The 22,390-nt window shown below is 45.0% G+C and overlaps 1 protein-coding gene across 4 annotated transcripts in view; it reads left to right on the top strand.

Moving 5' to 3' along the window:
* HEG1 (heart development protein with EGF like domains 1) overlaps positions 1-21,861 on the top strand; it is an 89,345-nt gene extending 67,484 nt beyond the window's left edge. For all 4 annotated transcript variants that reach the window (XM_017855351.1, XM_017855354.1, XM_017855353.1 and 1 more), the window contains 3 exons: positions 9,908-9,995; positions 13,943-14,117; positions 16,787-21,861. In XM_017855351.1, the coding sequence (XP_017710840.1) occupies positions 9,908-9,995; positions 13,943-14,117; positions 16,787-16,936 (413 nt within the window). In that variant the 3' untranslated portion in view covers positions 16,937-21,861. The remainder of the gene's footprint in view (positions 1-9,907; positions 9,996-13,942; positions 14,118-16,786) is intronic.
* Positions 21,862-22,390: the final 529 nt, after the last annotated feature.

Consider the following 22,390-nt stretch of genomic DNA (forward strand, 5'->3'; position numbering starts at 1 on the left):
AAGGGGCTGCCTGGTCTTCAGAGTGGTGTGTGTTCACTTTTTTGTATGAATCTCATTTCTCACTTGAAACCAGAACAGAGTCACAGAGAGCTCGTAAACTGATCAGAGAATGGAGTAGCCTGTGCACAAAAATAGATGAGAAAATCTATAACGTTTCAATGTGGAAAAAGGAGGCTGAACAGAAGTTTAAGATATTTGAGACTTGTTTCTCAAATGCTGGAATACTGGAACTACATGGGGTGTGTGTGTGTGTGTGTGTGTGTGTGTGTGTGTATACATATATAGTCTTTCAGAAGAGATGCTTCAAGTCTAAGAGTAGAGGTTGCGTCACAAGCCTGCAGACGTGATCCTAAGATATTATAAGTATTAGAAACAGAGAGGCTTAGACAATTTCATGCAGCATGGATTAAAAATAATGTGAGGGAAGGAGGCTCAAGGTGCAGCAGACCTGTATCACATGTGCAAGAAACTCATCTGAATGCAATCCACCTGATGTCAGAGAAAGAGCGATCCAGTGAGACAGGTGAGAGGTATGGAGGTGTGGCCACCCTGTTCTCCACGTGTGCCCCTCGGGTGAGCCAGGGAGCAGGAGGTAAGAGATACGACCTGCTGAGTCCTCTTGGGGCCTCTCATCCCTGACACGCCTCTCATAGAATGAGCTACTGCTTTAACCCTGCTTTGGTCAGACAGCTCCCTAGTTTTTATTTTTTATTTTTAGGGATGAGATCTCTCTCTGTTGCCCAGGCTGGAGTTCAGAGGCCTGATCATGGCTCACTGCAGCCTCAATCTCTCAGGCTCAAGCAATCCTCCCACGTTGGTCTCCCAAAGTGTTAGGATTACAGGCGTGAGCCACCGCACCTGACCCCTAAATAAGTTTTATTAGAAAATGTTTCATGTTTCTCATCGAATGGAAGAGTGATCCATTGAGGGAACATGAGTCTATAAAGAGTTACAGGACAGGGGCGTGAGCTGCAGGGCATTATTCTGAGTGGCATTGGTAATTTTTCTGGGAGATTATTAAGTACTATACATGTTTGGGGATGCTATTTCCCTATGTCATTGACTAGTCTGTAAATTCTTAAGTCAGGAAAAAGTCAAGCCCTCCCCATTATGTTTGTGGGGTTCTGGAAGTAGCCAAGATTTCTCTCTGATGCCTCAGACTTCCTTTTCCTTCCCATTAGTCCAAGTCACTGTCACTGTGTCCAGCAGAGGGCAGAGGCCTGTCTGGATGGTTTGCTCCTGGCCACCTTTTGGAACTGGCAGCTTATCGTTAGTGTGGTAACTGTTGTTATTCTGCGATGGCATGTAAATATCACTTTATCATTTTGATATCTCTATTAGTTTCAGTGTTGCAAGGCAGTTAATATTATAGTGGCTGATAATAAGTAGCACTTGCCACCTGCCTCTTTCTCTGAGGTCTGGGCCCAGACCTGGGTGTTGGTTAAGGAGTTGGGAATTCATCCCTCTCTATGGTGATAGCATCTTAGGAGTCTGTGACTCAGCATTCAATGTTTTGTGCCAAATATCAGGGCTCTGACCGCCCACCGCTGTTACTCCCATTATTGCCACCTAAGACAGCAGGGGCCTTCCTGGGGCTGTGACTCAGGCTGGATTTTTCATAGGCAAGAAATGCTTCTTCTCTATGCAGACTTCTTAGGGCACGTGCTCTACCCAAGCCCAGTGAGGCTGGGGAGGCTGGCTTTTTCCAGCCAAGCACACAGTCTTAAGATTTTCTTGCTCCTACATTCCTTGCAATCATCCAACTCCAGTAGATTTGGGCATTAGGCATAACCTATGTCCTACTCCTGTAGAAGTTTCTGTTCGCTTTCTAGTTGTGCCCAGGGTTCAGTCCTTACTCCTTACAGAGAAACTGGAAAGGGTAGGGCACGGTGGCTCACGCCTGTAATCCCAGCACTTTGGGATGCTGAGGCAGGAGAGTCGCTCGAGGTCAGGAGTTTGAGACCAGACTGGCCAACATGGTGAAACCTCATCTCTACTAAAAATAAAAAAATTAGCTGGGCATGGTGGCATGCACCTGTAATCCCAGCTACTCGGGAGGCTGAGGCAGGAGAATCACTTGAACCTGGGAGGCAGAGGCTACAGTGAGCCAAGATCGCACCATTGCACTCCAGCCTGGGCGATAAAGTGAGACTCTGTCTCAAAAAATAAATAAATGAATAAATAACTGGAAAGGGCAGGACAAGCCTTTCTCTCAAGTCTTCACCACCTGTGGAAGAGCAGGCCCTGCTGGAGCAGGGCCCCCGTTCCTGGGCAGCGCAGGTCTGCACCTTTCTTATCACTGCTCTCCTTTTAATTTTCTAAACGTGTAAAATATCTCTCTGTTTATATCCCAGATTCCACCAGTTCCAATAGCAAATATACCATTTGCCAGATGGCCCCAGAATTCTTTTAGGAATGTGTCATCAGACGTGTCTCTCTCTCCCCCTGCCTCCACCCTTTTCTTAGGGCGTGCACATTTCCTCTGTTGCTGGAAGCTGACGTTGGTTCCTCCTCACAGTTTCATAATTGCTCTCATGACACTTTGGGTTGTTTTCTGTTTTCAAATAAATTCCTTTTAAAAAAATAACAATGCAGCACATGCCCATTGATTTCCCCTATTTTAACCCAAATTAATTAGAAAATAGAAGTTAAGGAAAGAGGAGAGTAAAGTAAACAATCTCACCACCCGTTAAACACTATGTTCACCACATTTCCTTACTACTAAGTGTGGGGCATAGGCCAGCAGGATCCATGTCACCTTGGAGCTTGTTGGAAATGCACAGCTTCGGACTCCCAACTCCAGACCCACTGAATCCAAATCTGAATTTTCACCAGGCCCATAAATGTAGTTAATACGCAGATTCATATGCATATTAAAGTTTGAGAAACACTGGTATTACATATTTTTCCAGAGATACATATGTGTGTGTCTTTTTAAGAGAAATTGAATCTCACTGAATATACTGTTCTGTGACCTGCTTTTAAAACTAGTAAACTGTGGAATGTTTTCACTTACATGATTTTATAATGTCACTTTTGATAGTCCTGTGGAATTCTGCTCTATGGACATACTGTAATTTGCTTAACCATTCCTCTCACTGCCTTTCAAAAGTCTCTTTTTAAAATATTCTTGGCCGGGCGCGGTGCTCAAGCCTGTAATCCCAGCACTTTGGGAGGCCGAGACGGGCGGATCACGAGGTCAGGAGATCAAGACCATCTTGGTCTACACGGTGAAACCCGTCTCTACTAAAAATACAAAAAAAAAAACTAGCTGGGCGAGATTGGCTGGGCGCCTGTAGTCCCAAGCTTACTCGGGAGGCTGAGGCAGGAGAATGGCCGTAAACCCGGGAGGCGGGAGCTTGCAGTGAGCCGAGATCGCGCCACTGCACTCCAGGGGGCCTGGGCGGACAGACAGAGTAGAGACTCTGTCTCAAAAAAAAATAAATAAATAAAATTAAAATAAAATAAAATATTCTTGTCATCTAAGCCATTTTTTTTTGTTTGTTTGCTTTTGTTTTATTTTTTGGTTTTCTTTTCTTTCTATTTCTTTTTTTTTTTTTAGATGGAGTTTCACTCTTGTTACCTAGGCTGGAGTGCAGTGGCAAGATCTCGGCTCACTGCAACCTCCACCTCTGGGGTTCAAGGGATTCTCCTGCCTCAGCCTCCCGAGTAGCTGGAATTACAGGCGCTCGCCACCACACCTGGCTAACTTTTTGTATTTTTAGCAGAGACACGGTTTTATCATGTTGGCCAGGCTGGTATCGAACTCCTGAACTCAGGTGATCCACCTGCCTCAGCCTCCTAAAGTGCTGGGATTACAGGCGTGAGCCACCGCGCCTGGCCCCATTTTTCTGTTTCATGGTTTTGTCTTTTTGTGATTGTAGAGCTCACATAATTCTCCTAGATTACTTTTTTCTGACCACAGACCTTTTTTCTTCCCTCTGTCATATTTGCCACATGTCTCTTTTGTAGGTCATCCTTTTCATTCCAATGGTCTGCACCTCTTCAGAGGAGAGCTCTTCCCCACAGCCTCCCAGCATAGCCAGCAGGGAGTGAGAGTCTGCCTTCCCCACTGACAGCCCTCTTCCCGTGAAGTCAGACATTCCGCTTAAATATCGTTCTGCACTGTCTCCCCAGCCCAGCCCACGGTCTCATGGCAGGTGTAGAAGGTGTCTTTAGTTGTGTTCACCCAGTCATTGCCTTGTGTTATAAAAGACTTAAACCAATAGAAGTGCTGCGTGTTGGTGGGAGTCACTCAGAACAAACATCCAGGAAGACAGCACTAAACTGCTTAGGAAGGAGGGAAAATCTATTAATATTACCCAGAAGGCAGCTGGAAGTCTCATTCAGCTAAAAGCAGTCATTTTATTCGGTCTTGACTGGCCTCCCTTCACTTCAAATGGGGGAAGGCAGGGATTGGGGAGAAGGAACTGCTGTTCTGTACCCAACCCTGCTACTAGTGAGAACTGTTTGGTGAGGTGGAAGGGATAGAGTTGTGTAAAACATCAGGAGAAAGTGACAGAATCATGTGGGGCACTGTCACAGTGGAGAGTGGTGGGCACTGGGTATGTTCATACCATGCCTGTAGACTTGAAAAAGGTGAATTTCAGAAGGTACAGGGGAAAATAAGAATGCTGTGAACAGAGATGGAAGAGGAATGGAAAGATTTTAAGGCAAAAATTGTCTGAGTGCAGTGGCTCACACCTGTAATCCCAGCACTTTAGGAGGCCGAGGAGGGAGGATTGCTTGAACCCAGAAATTTGAGACCAACCTGGACAACACAGCGAGACCAAAAAAAAAAAAAAAAAAATTCAGCCAGGCATGGTGGCATGCGCTTCGTGTCCCAGCCACTTGGGAAACTGAGGTGGGAGGATCACTTGAGCTGGGGAGTTTGAGGTTGCAGTGAGCTGTGATCATCCCACTGCACTGCAGCCTGGGTGACAGAGCAAGACCCTGTCTCAAAAAAAGATTAAAAAATAAAAGGCAAAATTCTAACTATAAATCATGAGTGAGCTCGGTGAGGAAAAATATGGATAGAACAGAATGCATTGTAAGATAAAAACTAATGTGGCTACCTAGAAAGTTCTGTAATGTGTTCAAGAATCTTAAAGGAAGGTTGGCTAAGGTTCTCCTGGAGTAAGTGAGCCTAGCTAGCCTAAGCGACAAAGAGAGTTTATTGGAAGGATCCTGGCATCAGGAGTGGCAGGAACCAAGGAAGTGGGGGAAGGAAGCTCAGCAACTGAGGGTAGCAAGGGGCTTCCTATGAGAGCACGTGTTGCCATGACTGCATCCTCATGTCTCGTCTCCGCTCTTTGCCGTGTGTCTGTACACAGGCTCTCCTTCCCAGACAACATGATGGAAAATAGGGTCACCAAGCAGCTCTTGGTCAGGGGTGGGGAGGTCACTAGCTCACAATTTTGAAAGTGATGGCCCTCTCTTTCCCACATTCCTGGGAAGTAACTAATGGATCCAGTTTGGATGGTGGGTTTATTCCAGGACCAGCCAGCTGTGTCCAGGGAATGGTGTTACATGTCAGAGTGTGCCCACCCCCAGCTGCAGTTGGAAGGGGTGCACAGTTCTCAGAAGGGGGGTGGCTAAGCAGATAGTCCAGTAGATCCCATCCAAATAAGCATATAAACATAGACAAATACAGCTCTGAGGAAAGGCTAAGGCCCAGAATGTGCTGTTGGTTTGATGAAAGATGCTAACAGTGATGACAACAATGTCAAGCTGTGAAGAATCAGGGAAACATGGAGCCATTGCTTGAGAAAGACTGAAATGTCAACAAATGCCAAGAAGAAAGTAGGACTAAGAATCCCAAGCTCTTCATTCTGGAAAATCTTTTCACACTAGAAAAAGGATAGGACAGACAAGCCTAAGATGACATTCACTGCCTCTGTCTCACCTAAATAAATATTCAGAGCACCTCTGAAGCTAGGAAACACTTCATTTGGCACTTATTCAAATCCGTGCACTTCTACATCATCATAAATCTAAAATCAGTACTTAACCCCAAAAGATCATTTGTAGAGTGATTTTAAGAAGATCTGTGGGGGATATTACAAGGTTACAGTGACATGACTGCCAAAGAACCTCAAATGTACTCTTTAAAAAATGTGTATGTGTATATATACACAATGTCAAGATTTCAGGGAGGGGTGTTTGTATGTGTGTGTGTGCGTGTGCACGTATGTAAATATGCAAATAAAATTTGGGAAATGCAGAAAAGCACAAAGAAGAAAGCAAGTTCTCCACCATTACCCGAGGCAGTACTAACTTGTGCAGACATTTTGGTGATCTCCCTCCCAGGCTCTTTCTCTCTGCTTGTGTGCTGGGTGGTCTCCTGGCTTTCAGCCCAGTGCTCTTTCCTCTCCCGTGTAATCAAAACCAGTGCTACCCACGGTCTGGTCCATTGGCTGGCAGCAGCACCATCCCATAGAAGCCCCTAGAAGTGCAGGTTCTGAGCCCCTGCCCAGTACGACTACACCAAATCTCTTGGACCAGGGACCAGGAATCTGGGTTTTAACAAGGCTTGTGGGTGACTGAGATGCAGACGGGAGTTTGAGAAGCCCTCATCTATGCCAGTGCTACGCAACTTGTAGTCTGCCGTGTGAAGTGTTACTGGACTGTGGCAAGATGACACAGACGTTGAGAGTGAGCACTTAGAAATGTTTATATTAACTTGACATAACTGTGACATCCAAGCATGGGAGCCTTGGAAAAGAGTTTTATTATATTTTACAAATATATCAGTCCACAGTCAACTCCTTTAAAAAAAAAATGAGAAAGTTAAATTTATGATGGTTGGTACCTGTGGGGACAGATGAGGGGAGGAGCACATGGGACTTTATTTTCTTTATTTAAAAAGAATATCCAGGTTGGGTGCAGTGGCTCACACCTGTAATCCCAGCACTTTGGGAGGCCAGGGTGAGAGGACCACTTGAGACCAGGAGTTCAAGACCAGCCTGGACAACATAGTGATACCCTGTGCCTACAAAAACCAAAAATTAGCTGCGCCCATGATCCCAGCTGCTTGGCAGGCGTCCATGGTCCCAGCTGCTTGGCAGACTGAGACAGAAGGATTGCTTGAGCCCAGGAGTTGAAGGCTGCGGTGAACTGTGATTGTGCCACTGCACTCTAGTGTGGGCAACATAGTGAGACCTGTCTCATAAAAAAAAAAAAAAAAAAAAAAGGATAACCAGAAGCACAAACAAGCAAGCAAAAACTGGTCCCCAGGCCAGGCGCGGTGGCTCACACCTGTAATCCCAGCACCATGGGAGGCCAAGGTGAGCGGATCACTGGAGGCCAAGAGTTCGAGACCAGCCTGGCCAACATAGCGAAACCTCATCTCTATTAAAAGTACCAAAAAATGAGCTGGGCATGGTGGCACCTGCCTGTAATCCCAGCTACTCAGGAGGTTGAGGCATGAGGATTGCTTGAACTTAGGAGAAAAAGGTTGCAGTGAGCCAAGATCACACCACTGCACTCCAGCCTGGGCGATGGAGCCAGCCTCTGTAAAAATAAAAAAACCAAAAAACTGGTCCTTGACCACAGACAGTTTGAGAAGCACTGCTCTACACCATCTGTGTCTCTTTTTAGACAAAACTGCTTGTTTCAAACAGGAACCTGCCACAGCTGCAGCCACTTGCAAGGGTCACTTCTAAAATGGATACTTACTTCTTTTGCTGGAAATGAGAAAACTTAACTTGGTGTGGAAGGATAAGCAGGAGCTAGACTCTGGTCTTTAGGAAAAAAGGGAGCCACGGAGGGTTTTTTAAAGCAGGGAAATGGCAAGATCAGATTTGCTTTCTGTAGTGAGTGAACAAGACTGGGCACAGGTGGATGCATTGGGAAGCAGCTGCAGTTGTCCAGACAAGGGATGATGGTAGCTCAGAGCCATGTTGGGGGAGATGAAGAAAAGTGGATAAATTCAAGAGGTTTGTTTTCTGCCTTCACTTTTGTTAAAAAAGAAACTTTGAAATACATGTGTTGGGAGGTAAGGAAGAGAATGTGTTTATTCTGTGGCTTGGCTTTGTTTCCTGTGTATCTTAATACTGACAGTTTTTGTATCCTAATACTGATGGTTTTACATAATAGTCAGGTTTCTATGCTATTTATTTAAATAAAAGGATAGGTAAATTGTTGCATGGCTTGTATTTGCTCAAAGTCTGCCTGCTGCCTGTCTTCACTCTCAACCAGCACCTAGTGCTCTGGGAGCTTGGTGAGGAGGGGAGGAGCGCGTCAGCCCTGTACCTCAACCTTGTTTACAAGGACAAGAGAGCATGAGACCCTAGACAGCATGGCTCCGATCTTAACTTACTATCGAGAATCCGGCTACTGGTGTTTCATCCTGGACCCTACAACCAGAGAGCACAATTTTCATTATATTTCCACAACCAAAAAATCAATCGGAATATTTAATAAAATTTATTGAAGATATGATTTTGCCAGAAATACATAGATATAAAAGCAACTAAAGCTTTTAATATTGCTTTCTACATATGATATGTACTTGCTTAATCACTGCTAATTTCTGGTAATTAAATTTGATGTGTATTTATTGAGCTACTCAGTCCCTAGTATGATTGATGCAGTGATTCCCAGACTCTAGACTTAACTGATCAGTAATGTTCCTTATAAAATTGGGGAGTCTAACCTAGGGTTGCCTTCTTTTATTTTATGAAGTAAAAATCTAGAACTGAATCAAGAATTTTTAGGCCAGGCATGGTGGCTCAAGCCTGTAATCCCAGCACTTTGGGAAGCCAAGGCGGGCGGATCTTCTGAGGTTAAGAGTTCGAGATCAGCCTGGCCAACATTGTGAAAACGCATCTCTACTAAAAATACAAAAAAATTAGCAGGGCACGGTGGCATGTGTCTGTAATCCAAGCTACTTGGGAGGCTGAGGCAGAAGAATCGCTTGAACCCGGGAGGCAGAGGTGGTTCAGTGAACTGGGATCGCACCGTTGCACTCCAGCCTGGGCAACAAGAGCAAGACTCCATCTAGGAAAAAAAAAAAAAAAGAATTTTTATATCTACTATTACCATTAACTCAAAAAATTAAACAACACCAAAGGGTGGGAAGTGGCCAAGAAAAGATTCTGCGTTATCTGCATTACTTTTTTATTTATTTTTATTTTTTTGAGACAGAGTCTCACTGTGTCACCCAGACTGGAGTGCAGTGGCGGGATCTCGGCTCACTGCAAGCTCCGCCTCCCGGGTTCACGCCATTCTCCTGCCTCAGCCTGCCAAGTAGCTTGGGACTACAGGCGCCCGCCACCGCGCCCGTGGTTTTTGTATTTTTAGTAGAGATGGTATTTCACCGTAGTCTCGATCTCCTGACCTTGTGATCCGCCCACCTCAGCCTCCAACATGCTGGGATTACAGGCGTGAGCCACTGCAGCCAACCCAAAAAAGGGAGCTTTTTGGCCGGGCACGGTGGCTCACGCCTGTAATCCTAGCACGTTGGGAGGCTGAGGCGGGTGGATCACGAGGTCAGGAGATTGAGACCATGCTGGCTAACACAGTGAAACCCCGTCTCTACTAAAAATACAAAAAATTCGCCAGGCATGGTGGCAGGCGCCTGTAGTCCCAGCTACTCGGGAGGCTGAGGCAGGAGAATCGCTTGAACCTGGGAGGCGGAGGTTGCAGTGAGCAGAGATCGCATCACTGCACTCCAGCCTGGGTGACAGGGTGAGACTCTCTCCAAAAAAAACAAAGAACTTTTCTCAATACGGAGAGGCTTGGAGATAGCCATTGAGGATCCCTTGCCAGAGAGTAAGAAGTTGTAGGCGCGGGCACTCCTCAAGGCAGGGTGGTGACTATAGAGTCAGGGGAGACCATTCTTGAGAACTCACTCATTCCTTCATTACCTCTAGCCAATCCGCTTTTTTGTTTGTTTTACGTTTAGCCTATCAGCTTATCACTGTGGTGATCGCAGCTGCCGGAGGTGGGCTCCTGCTCATCCTAGGCATCGCACTGATTGTTACCTGTTGCAGGTAAGTGATGAGAGTTCAGATTCCAGTCCTGTTCCTTTGCCTGTGCTATGCAAGGGTCAGATTCTATTCTCTTACAGAGTACTTGAGATGGTTCACAATATTAAATCATAATGTGACTAACCCATTTTAATAAAAGGAAAAAGGGAATTCACGATAGTTGGTGCCTGTAAGGAACAAGAAGGGGAGTAAATGAAACTTCATTCTCTTTATTAGAAAAGAATAGCTGAAAGCACAAGCGGGAAATGAAAAATTAAATAAATTAGGCTTCATCAGAATTAAAAACTTTTGTACTCCAAAGAACACTATCAAGAAAGTGAAAAGACAACCCATACTTGCAAATATGGATTGCATGAGAGAATACTTGCAAATTATATGTCTAATAAGGGACTTGTATCTAGAATATAGAAGGAACTCTTATAACTCAACAACCTAATTTTAAAAATGGACAAAAAACGAATAGACATTTCTTCAAAGAAGATATACAGATGGCCAGTAAGCACATTGTCTTAATCCATTTTGTGTTGCTGTAAAGGAATGCCTGAGGCTGGGTATATTAGTCCATTTTCATACGGCTGATAAAGACATACCCAAGACTGGGCAATTTGCAAAAGAAAGAGGTTTAATGGACTTACAGTTCCACGTGGCTGGGGAGGCCTCACAATCATGGTGGAAGGCAAGGAGGAGCAAGATACGTCTTACATGAATGGCAGCAGGCAAAGAGAGAGAACTTGTGCAGGGGATCTCCCCCTTATAGAACCATCAGATCTCATGAGACTCGTTTACTATCATGAGAACAGCATGGGAAAGACCCACCCCCATGATTCAGCCACCTCCCACCAGGTCCCTCCCGCAACACGTGGGAATTCAAGATGAGATTTGGGTGGGGACACAGCCAAACCATATCACTGGGTAATTTCTCAAGAAAAAGGTTTAGTTGGCTCACAATTCTGATGGTTGGAAAGTTTGAGACTGGGCATCTACATCTGGTGAGGGCCTCAGGCTGCTTCAACTCCTGAAGGAAGATGAAGAGAGCCGCCTGATGAGAAAGGAAGCAAGAGGTGGGGGACTGGGGGAGAGGTATCAGGCTCTTTTGAACAACCAGCTGTCCCAGGAAAGGCATTAGTCCTTTCATGAGAGATCTGCCTTCGTGGCCTTGAACACCTCCCTGTAGGCCCCATCCCCCAGCACCTCCACACTGGGGATTAAATTTCAGCATGAGACTGGGTGGGGACAAACCATATCCTGATCATAGCACACACAAAAGGATGGTCAACATCATTAGTCACCTAGGAAATGCAAATCGAAACCACCATGAGACACCACTTCACGCCCACTAAGATGGCTATTAAAAACAAACAAAACCCCAGAAAATAGCAGCTGGGCACAGTGGCTCAGCCTGTAATCTCAGCACTTTGGGAGGTCGAGGTGGGTGGATCACTTCAGGTCAGGAGTCCGAGACCAGCCTGGCCAACATGGTGAAACCCCTGTCTGTACCAAAAATATAAAAAATTAGCCAGGCATAGTGGTGGGCACCTGTAATCCCAGCTACTCGGGAGGCTGAGGCAGGAGAATTGCTTGAACCCGGGAGGCGGAGGTTGCCGTGAGCTGAGATCGCGCCACTGCACTCCAGCCTGGGCTACAGAGCCAGACTCCATCTCAAAAAAAAAAAAAAGAAAAAAACCCAAAATAACAAGCACTGGTGAGGATGTGGAAAATTAGAACCCCGTACACTGCTGGTGGGAATATCAAATGGTGCAGCTGCTTTGAAAAAGTCTGAAAGTTAAAGACAGAGTTACCATTTGACCCAGCACTTCCACTCTTAGGTATATCAAGAGAAGTGAAAAGGTGTACTCACACAAAAACTTCACATGAATGTTCACAGCAACATTATTTACAATAGCCAAAAGGTGAAAACTCTACCAATGTTTGTCAGTAGATAAACAAAATACGGTATATTTCTACAATGGAATATGATTCCGGCATAAAATGAATGAAGTACTGATACATACTATAACAGGGGTGAACCTTGAAAATATGCTAAGTGAAATAAGCCAGTCCCAAAAGACCACCTATTGTGTGATTCTATTTATATGACTCATCTGAAATAGGCAAATCTAATACAGTTGGAAAGTAGATTAATGGTTGTCTAGGGCCAGGGTGGTGGGAAAAGGAAGAATTGGAAGATGGTGGCTAGGGGCTATGGAGTTTCTTCTTGGGGTGATGAAACTGTTCTAAAATTGTGATGATGGTTGCACAAGTCTGAATATGCTAGAAACCATTAAATGAGTGAATTGTATGACATGTGAACTGTTTCTCTGTAAAGCTATATACAGAGAGAAAGAGAAGAAGACAAAGAAAGATGAAATATTTTTGCAGTAGAGAGGTTGTAGCAGCAATGCGGGATGCTTTGGGCTTCCTGGAAGCCACTGAGATTGGGTTGCTATTGGAAAAGGAAGGGAGAGGAGGAAATTGATTCCCCTTCTCCATGATGATCTATTCAGATAGGGAAAATTATTGCATCTGACTTAGATGATAATAATGGCAGGAATTATCTAGATGTAACAGATGAGGGGAACCTCCCAAAATAGCTAGTTATCTTTTCTACCGCTGATATAAAGGACATTTTAAGATATCCTCTGTCTCCAAAAAGGCAGCAGAGAGCAATGTGCCCTAACTACCCAACTAGCAATGCAGGCCTTATGGTATAGCCTTTGCCTGTCATTTTCCAAATTGCTAGCAAATCATCAAGGATAAACCATATGAGTGGAAATAAACTTCAGGGGATGAGACTAGGAATGGTTACCTAGAGGGACATAACCTGAGCACTCAAGGGACAGAAGCCTCATATTTGCTACGTGTTCTGTACTATATGGTGTACCCATTTGGGGAAGGAGCCTGTGCCTGCTGGCTTCTGAGAAGAGAAGATAGTTGTGCATGAATATGTCTTTGTCTGAGCCCAGGTACCCCACCCACCAGGAAGCAACACAGTGCCAGGTCTATTCCCAGCTTCCACAAAGAGCCAGCACCTAAGCCACATGCTGGGCATTCGGTTTTATGACCCCGAGTCACTTTATGCCTTCCCTAGAAAACGTATTTGTAGATTAAGTGAGGTAGAAAGAAAAAGACTTCGGATTATCCTATCCGTGACAAATATAATTTAAAACTTCTGGTCCTGGGCCGGTTAGATAGGTGAAGAACGCAGATTCCAACAATTCGCCATCAGGGAAATCTCATGAGTAGCGTTTCTCTAACCTGCTGAAATGAGAATTTGTACAGGTTTATAAATAGGTGGGCTTTGTCATAAATAAACCATTCTGTTTTTATGACTTGTGAAATATTTGCTTCTTGTAGTAGAAAGAGCACTGCCCGGGGAGTTGGAGGCCTGAATTCTAGTTCCAAGCCTTCTAGTAGTAAAAGGTGACCAAGAGGACAAGTCAGGTCTCTTTACTGAGCTGGAGCTGCCGTATCTTATCCCCAGAGCTCCTGATTCAGTCAATCTGGTGGACACTCAGACTCTTCCCATGTAAATTCTGATGTTTGGGCAGCTCGGGATCCACTGGACTGGAATGAGTCTAAGGGCCCCTCTGGCTCCAGCATTCTGTGAATTTATGACCCTCGTTTTCCTGGCCACCCCCAAGACACAGTAATCTCTGTCCTGTAGAAGAGTCTAGATCTGCTCTGTTGCCACTGTTTTTGTCCCCCTACCCCTGATAATCTGGTCCTTTGGGGTTGGAAGACTTTTTGCATCTTTTTTTGCACCTAACTGCATATTTACTTGTTGTAGGCAAATACCAAATAAAACAATACTAATAATACACAGTGGGCAGCTACAAAGAAATGGAATGGTAGCTTTCAGTTGAATTTACATTATAAAATCATAGTTGGTGCTTTCACAGATATCACTTCCTTACAGAATTGAGCTTTACAAATATTTTTGTATCCCGCAGAAAGAATAAAAACGACATAAGCAAACTCATCTTCAAAAGTGGAGATTTCCAAATGTCCCCATATGCTGAATACCCCAAAAATCCTCGCTCACAGGAATGGGGCCGAGAAGCTATTGAAATGCATGAGAATGGAAGTACCAAAAACCTCCTCCAGATGACGGATGTGTACTACTCGGTGTGTATTCCTGTGTCAGGATGACCCCAGGGCCCCTGGTTCCTCTGAGAAGTAAAGTAATTCTGTTTTGTTGTAGTAAAAGCATTACAGTTAGTTAAGGGTTAAAGAGTAGTGGCGTGAACCTCTGATTTGCTATTCAGTTTACCTGCAGTCTATTTGCATGGTACTTATCAGTGTTGCTATTGAGGTATGAAGGATATTTCCATAAAGCACATTATATTTATGTGGTTGTAATAGTAACCTTCTTGTTACTAAACTTGCTTTTAAGTTATAGGAATGGAAACTGAAAGGTAGAGCAAGAATTTGGTGATATTTAGGCTTTGGCCCTTTCATTTTTATCTCCTGTCTGCCATGCTTACCTTGTGTGGTTAAGTATTTAAAACTAGGGGATTGATGGCTGGGTACAGTGGCGCACACTTGTAATCCCTGCACTTTGGGAGGCCAAGGTGGGAGCATCTTGTGAGTCCAGGAGTTTGAGACCAGTCTGGGCAACATGGTGAAACCATGTCTCTACAGAAACCACGCTCATCTCTACAAGAAGTTAGCCTGGCATGGTGGTGCTTGCCTGTGGTTCCAGCTACTTGAGAAACTAAGATGGGAGGATTGCTTGAGTCGGGGAGGCAGAGGTTGCAGTGAGCTGAGATTGCACCACTGCACTCCAGCCTGGGCAACAGAGTGAGATCCTATCTCAAAAAAAAAATAATAAGAATAAGAATAATAATAATAAACAACCAAAAAAACCAACTAGGGGAGGGGGAAAAGGTATAAAGAGAACAACAATTCAATGTCATCCTCAACAAGCACTTCTCAGGTTTAGAATATTGTATACTCAGTAGGCCTTTAATAATTTGCTATGTCCAGCCTGCACTGCATCATATGGAAAGGTAGGAGACAACCTTGAACTCTTGCTGCTTCTCTCCCACATTGAATTTAACCTGTGTCATATTCCTGTAAACTGTTCAGCTCATTTCATATCACTGTATCAACCATAAAGCAAACACGAGCTTTATCTGAGCTGAAAAGTAAATGGTTATCAGGTGACTTCTCGTGCCATGTGGAGCTGTTTAAGGAATAGCAATAAATGTGAAACCTTGCCCCATGGGGACTTAATGGTGTTAGACAATCTTGTTACAGAAACCATAATCCCTCTGGGTTGCTGTAGGAATTAACCATGAGGATTCAGACTTTGGATGGGAGGGACAAGTTTATTCATGCTAAGGAGCTGTTTATTTCCGTGGACTCTTTTGAAAATTTTGAACCTAAAGGAAGAACAAAAGTTACAAATAAGGATAAAACATAAAGAGATACAAACTTAGCTCTAGGGAAAATATTCCCATTAATATTTCTGCATAGGGCTTTGTGTCTCTGTTTATCAGGAAAGTCCTTTTCCTTTACTAACTGAAGCCATAACTGAGCAGGTATTTTACCCTGGTGTGTCCCCACACTGACATCCTTTGCTCAGGACCCCTCAGCCCCAGCACGGTACAATAACCAGCAACAAACAGGCCTGTGGCATCATAGGAACCAACTTCACTGCATGTTTCCATGGTATTAAAGAGTTGCCTTAAATAAATATAGTCAAGAATGTAAATGAACCCCATTTTTATTCCAAAAATAGCAGGCTAGCCAGGCACGGTGCCTCATGACTGTAATCCCTGTAATCACTTTGGGAGGCCAAGGTATGGGGATTGCTTGACTCCAGGAGTTCAAGACCAGCCTGGGCAACATGGTGAGACCCTGTCTCTACAGATTTTTTTTGTTGTTGTTTAAATTAGCCAGGCATGGTGGTGGACCCCTGTAGTCCCAGCTACTCAGGAGGCTAAGGCAGGAGGATCACTTAAACCCAGGAGGTCAAGGCTACAGTGAACAGTGTTTGTGCCATCGCACTCCAGGCTGGGCAACAGAGCAAGACCCTGTCTCAAAGAAAAAAAAAAAAGGTTGGGCACAGTGGCTCATGCCTGTAATCCCAGCACTTTGGGAGGCCGAGGCAGGCTGATCATGAGGTCAAGAGATCGAGACCATCCTGGCTAACACGGTGAAACCCAGTCTCTACTAAAAAATACAAAAAACTAGCTGGGCTTGGTAGTGTGTGCCTGTAGTCCCAGCTACTTGGGAGGCTGAGGCAGGAGAATCACTCGAACCCGGGAGGCGGAGCTTGCAGTGAGCCGAGATCGCGCCACTGCACTCCAGCCTGGCGACAGAGTGAGACTCCGTCTCAAAAATAAAAAAAATAAAAAAATAAAAAAATAATAATAATAATAATAATTGACCTTTGGTGCTACTATGAAGGCCTCCTCAAAGTAGCCCCTCTTATTCCCAGAGAGCCTTTTTTTGAGATCAAACTGGTCACTTGAGGATTGCTGTTGGCCTCCTGGTTTGGGGTCCTAATTCCACCTGCAACTAGGTGGTCATAGGACTTTACAAAGGTCATTTCCTCCATTTGCATTAGTCGCCTTCTGCATGGTGGCAGGGACAGGAAAGATTTAAAGCGGGTTGTGCTCCAGAGAGAAAAGACACTTTAAAAAAATTAGAAATAATCAGTAGAACCACATCATACGGGATAAACCCAGATCTTTTCCTACATTGGTCTAAAATCATTGGGATTTAACACTGTAATTTAAACCCAAGAAAGATAAATTGACTTTTCTTCTTTTCTCTTTGGCCACCAGCCCACAAGTGTAAGGAATCCAGAACTTGAACGAAACGGACTCTACCCGGCCTACACTGGACTGCCAGGATCACGGCATTCTTGCATTTTCCCCGGACAGTATAACCCGTCTTTCATCAGTGATGAAAGCAGAAGAAGAGACTACTTTTAAGTCCAGGAGAGAGAGGGACTCATTGCTCTGAGCCAGTCGCCTGGGACCTCTGACTCAGAGGACCGCACCAGGAGGCTGCGCCCAGGATTTGTCGGAGCCACGCTGAGTGGCAAGCAGGAAGAGGGACAGGCATGCGGGGCGTGACCACAGTGGAGGGGACAGGTGGATGTGGAACCACAGGCTGCTCATTTGGCACCTTTGTTGTTACTGTGAACGTGAATGTGGGCCAGTATCAAGAGAGTCTCTCTGAGTGACTGCACCATGGCACTGGCACCAGGGCGACTATTAGCCAGGGCAGACCACTAGACATCAGTGCAGGGACCTGGTTTTCCCTTCATTTGCACTTTAGTAAATTGGGTGGGAGGTTTCCTTTTGGATCTGTTTCAAGACTGTTCCAGAAAGAAGGCTTCCTTTCCTGAGACACTTCCATAGGCAGCAATTTGGTGATTCATTTGCAGCAAAATACTGGCTTGTTAATTATTTTCCTGCCCAGCGCCTGTGTGCTAAACAACAGATGAGGATGAGCGTACCACTAAAGTCTGAAGATGTCGCCGTTGAATGGACAGTGTTTTCATATGTTTCTAGGTTGTCTTATGCTACAGTTTCCAAGCCAACCCCCACAATGAGGAAATGTGTGAGGCACAGCACACAATTGCAATGTGTTTTTTTAAGTCAAGGTGACACATTTATTTAAGATTTTTTTTTAATCTCTTTGCAGTTAGATCTCACTTTTTCAAACAAGCCTGGATCAGGCAAAACAAATTACATTTGGTTTCAGCTGGAGGCTCCGCAGGCCGATTACAGGCAGGGGGGCATTTTTCATCCATGAGGGTCCAGCCTGGGGCCTTGGACTCTGACCACCATCGTGGAGGCCAGAGGCAGCTGCGTAAGGAGGAGAAATGTCAAACTGAATGCAGGTTTCACCACTCTACGAAAGTAGCTTAATGAGCGCCTGCAGCTGGATGTGTTTAGCGGGAGGGGCTGAATAGGCAGGTTAGATTTCCTGCATCGACAGTGCTTTGGGAAGCTGCGTGGATCCCTGAGGAAGAACAGGGAGCCGAGATGGAGCCACATGTGAGTTTGCTCACCTGCTACTGCAGCACTTTGTATGCAGAATCTCATCCACAAACCCCATGTAAACTTTCAACCACTCAAAGCTGTTTATTCGGCTGAAGAAATAACTATTTTTTTTTCTCACCCAGTCATTTGTACCTCTTTATATGGCTATGTCGCACTCTCCAGAAATGTGGTTATACTTCCAGTCAGTGTGGGAGAACTGAAGACTTCCGGTTGGTCGAGGAACTGAGGGTTGACCCGGAAGGAAGTTCCACTCGTCTTATTTATTATGCCTGTGACGTGGGTCCTGCCAGGGAGACATCCAGTACTCGGTGTCTTTAATTGCCACCTGTGGAACTGTTTATTGGCCTGCTTTGGGGCATCCTGGTTTTGGATGAAGTGAAGGGATACAGAGGTAAAAGAATTGTCTCCACCCTGAAGTGGGGAGCGCCGCAGCACACACATTTCTGGAAATGGTGCAGCCACTGGGACAGTTCTGCCCCGGGCATGGTGGTTTCTTCAAGGTCCTCTAAATATAATCCCTATTCTCACATAATCCTTGGCCCTGATGGTTTTAAGGATGAACTCCAGTGTCCCGTGGTCTCCACCACTCACCATCACCCTGCTGTAGCAAGAGCCCCAGTTAGGGGAGGTGCATTTTAGTAGTTAAATTGTACTCATCCGTGAGATAAATAAAAGGAGAACTGTTTTTATCAGTGGAGGCTAACCTAAAATTTCAAAGTATTGCCTTTTTGAAATCTTGGGCCTTGCCTCTCTCTGTAGAACCAATGGCCCTTTGTGGCTCACGGCCTCGCACCTAACTGGAGAGCTCCGAGCTCCTGCAGCTCACCTGAGCCCACAGACTTGGCTTCTTGGCTCCTTCCGCAGCATGCCTGCTCATCCCCAGGACCCGCAGCTGTGGGAAGAGCCATGCAGGGAGGCTATTCCCAGGCACACACTTCTGCTGCCTTCAGCTGACATCACAGCTGACAAATCATCTCCTCTATTGGAGCCAGAAGCCGCCAGCTCCACAAAATGAAGTGTTCTGTCCCAAAAGCATTCTTGGGAAGAATCCCAACATCCAGAAAACGGTGTCCTGTGAGTTCCAAGAATGCTGCTTCTTCATGGGTTTCTTCCGTATGGAGTGGATTATTTATTTTGTTGTTGTTTTAACTGAGAAAAAAAGGAGGCACCCACAAGGTTGAGTTCACACTGTCTCCACAGTTTCCAGGAGGCGTGTGGGGGCGGGGAAGGCACCTCCAGGGCATGAGGCTCTAAGGGGACATGAATAAAGCATGGCTGTGAGCCTGTGAGGAAGGGAGGGCCAGCTGCACTCCTGCATGGGGTTCCTAGCTACAGAAGGGTCCTGCCTAGGCCGAGGGGAAACACCCGGTAGCAGAAGAGGGCTGGATGCACACTTGGCACACCAAGGCTCTCCGCCCAGACACTGCTCCATGTCATCCCCTGCAGCTGGGGTGTGTGATTCACGTGCACAGATGCCACAGTCCTGCAGCAATGTCCCACAGCTGGGGGAAGGTGAGAGGAAGGGGCAAGTGATGTGTAACAGCTCAAGAGATGCTTAAACCTCTGTAGAGAAGAGCCGGGTGCAGGGCATCTGTGTGTCCTGTCACACACTGCAGCAGGGAAGGGTGGCTGGCTGGCTCCCTGGCATCAGTGGTTTGGTTTAAGCTCCAGAGGGTCTTATTGCATTGTCTTTTCCTCTGCCCCTTGAGCCAGCCCAAGGCCCTGGAGTCTGTGTCTTTAGGCAGATGAACTGTCATGCTCCTACCACGACCAGGCTCTGGGAAAGGCTCCAGCATCCTCGAGAGGTGGGCATGGAAGTGCCCATTTCTCAGATACAGAGACCTTCAGAGAGGATACATAGCTTGCCTTGTAGAAGCAGTACTGAAATCCTTGTCTGCCTGACTCCCCCAGCTGCTCTGCCCACTGTAGCCCCTGCCTCACTATCCTGGCACACCCATCACCGTCCTGTGTACCTTAAATGTCAAAGAGGGCAAGGGAGAAAGGGCTTTTAAAATAAGTTTCTTTTAAGGAACCTTCATATTATTTTAAGGAGTAACCAAACTAATGGTATGAAATTCAAAAAAAAAAATGCTGAATACCCTTTTGAAAATGTGCTTTCAGGTTGGCTTTTACATATCTTTCTTAGACACTTGTCATTAAGAAAATAGTGGCTGGCTTGTGCTCAGCAAGAAGCACACCGGCACGTGGCTTTGGTATAGGAAGTGTAGGGCGAGGACCTGGGTTTCTGACAAGCGCAGTCAGACGTACACATCCATCTGAGAGCTGCTTGCCTTGTTCCCATGGTAAGGCCATAGCTCCCACATACTGGGAGCATATTTTTGTGAACTGTTTTCAGAATTGGGAACATATTCAGTGGAATGTCTTAAACGCTGACACATCTTCCTCCTTTGAGGGGAAGTATATTTTCAGAAGCAGCTAAGTCATTTAGAGCCAAAATTGCTGATAGGTGGTTCAGTCAAGCTGGCTGATGGCATCTGAGGTCAAAAACTTCAAGATGTGACGATTGAGTTCTTGAAGAGGTAACTCTTAAAGTGGGCCCAAGGGAGAAGGCAGCATCTTTGGACTCCTAGGCTGGATGGCTAGCCAAGGTGTTGAAGGATGACACCTATTCAGATGTGGAAGTTCCCAGAGCGGGCACCTTTGGGTCACCCACCTCGCGTGGCTTTTTGATGCCTGTGTGAAACTGTGTTGCCCCCTGGTGAAATACCCAGGTGTCCTGTAAGCCGATTTAACTCTGCCTGAAGAAGAGGAGCTGTCCAGTCCAGTTGCCCTTGGCTAAGTTTAGCCTAACACACCCAAAACTAGGGTTTTGACCCATAGTTCTAAAAAACACCAATTTTGAGACTACAGCACTTCTTTGGAAAGAGGAAGAATGCAAAGTTCAGTATTTCAATATTTTGTATTTTACTTGAAATTACCCTTAGTATCATCTTTTTTTTCCTATCTGAAAGCATTTGTGTGGATGAGAAGGGACATTTCGTTTCCTCCCTTAACAAAGTGTCATTCTGAGGTTCTCATGTGTGTTTTTGGAAACAGAGATACTGGTTTTGTAGAGTTTGCCTTTGGGTATGTTTTCTTTTTTCTTTTTCTTAAATCTCCAAGGAAGAGAACTGGTTAAAATAGTAGGAACATGAAAGTATTAAATGCCAATTAATTGTTGTAGTAAAGTATCCTCAGTAGCATTATACTCCATCATATCTGGTGTAAACTGCTCACAGGAAACCCTGTGAAACCAAAGAGGACCATTTAGGTCTAAAAAGAGACAGGTCTGAGACTGGGTCTGTCACCTAGGCATTTTCAAAGAGGACATTTTGAAGAATTTGCATATTCTGATTTTTAAATTGCACTTAACCATACTTCATTACAGATTTCTTGGGTAGGGAGGATGGGATAGGCCAGGGATGGGATGGAATCAGTTCTGCCTGGGAAACTAATCCGACTCATTTACCTTTCTTTATTAACCTTGGCCTGTCCTAAAAAGAGAATGACTATTTCATCATGAGTTGCTCTGAGTTTTGTGAATGTTTGTGTTGGTGGATTGATGGTTAAATGAAGCGTGTAGCTGGAATATGAACTTTTGGAGTTTTCATGTTGTCCTGGATTTCTCTTTGTAAACCTTTAAACCTTAGTCCCTGATTGATTGTGTTAAACCTATTATGAGAATGTTATTTAAAGTTGTATTATAATTGCAACCTCCACTAATTATTCAGTACTGTAGCAGTAAAATATTATTTGTAAGAATTTGGTTATTTTTATACTTATATCCACTATAAGTCTGGCGTTCTAGTCAGCAAAATGATGCAATAAAATTAATATCATTTTCATTGTGTGTTTTCCTCTTACAAACAAGAAAACCAGACTAGAATGCAACAAGTTACTTTACAGGAGGGCATCACTTAAACAATGGAACAGTTGTACAGTGAACTTCCACATGGCAAATGTGGAGGCTGAGCCATTTCTGTATTCTCAGTACTGGGGAAGTACACTTTTGGTGATGGATGGATAGATGGATGGAGGGAGGGAGGGAGGGAGGGAGGGAGGGACAAACAGACCTAAATGGCAGAAAGCCAAACTTAGATATAACATATACTTTTATTTATGTGAATTGGAGAGCATAAGAGACCAATTCAGAAACTTACAATTTCCTCCTCAATGTCTCCCACTATGCCTTCCATGCCAACTCTTCATGGGTTGGAGGAGAGGGGAAAGTAAGCCTTTGTGTGCTCTGGTGGGGAGAATCTGCAGAACTTTAAGATGGTGGGCCATGGACCTTACACTCATGGTGGCCAAGGAATGTGGCTGCCTGTCTAGATACACATTCGTGAATGAATTGCTTCCTTGGATACCTTGCAG

The sequence above is a fragment of the Rhinopithecus bieti genome, unplaced genomic scaffold (genome assembly GCF_001698545.2).
Source record: "Rhinopithecus bieti isolate Rb0 unplaced genomic scaffold, ASM169854v2 scaffold_39586, whole genome shotgun sequence".
Classification (NCBI taxonomy): Eukaryota; Metazoa; Chordata; class Mammalia; order Primates; family Cercopithecidae; genus Rhinopithecus; species Rhinopithecus bieti.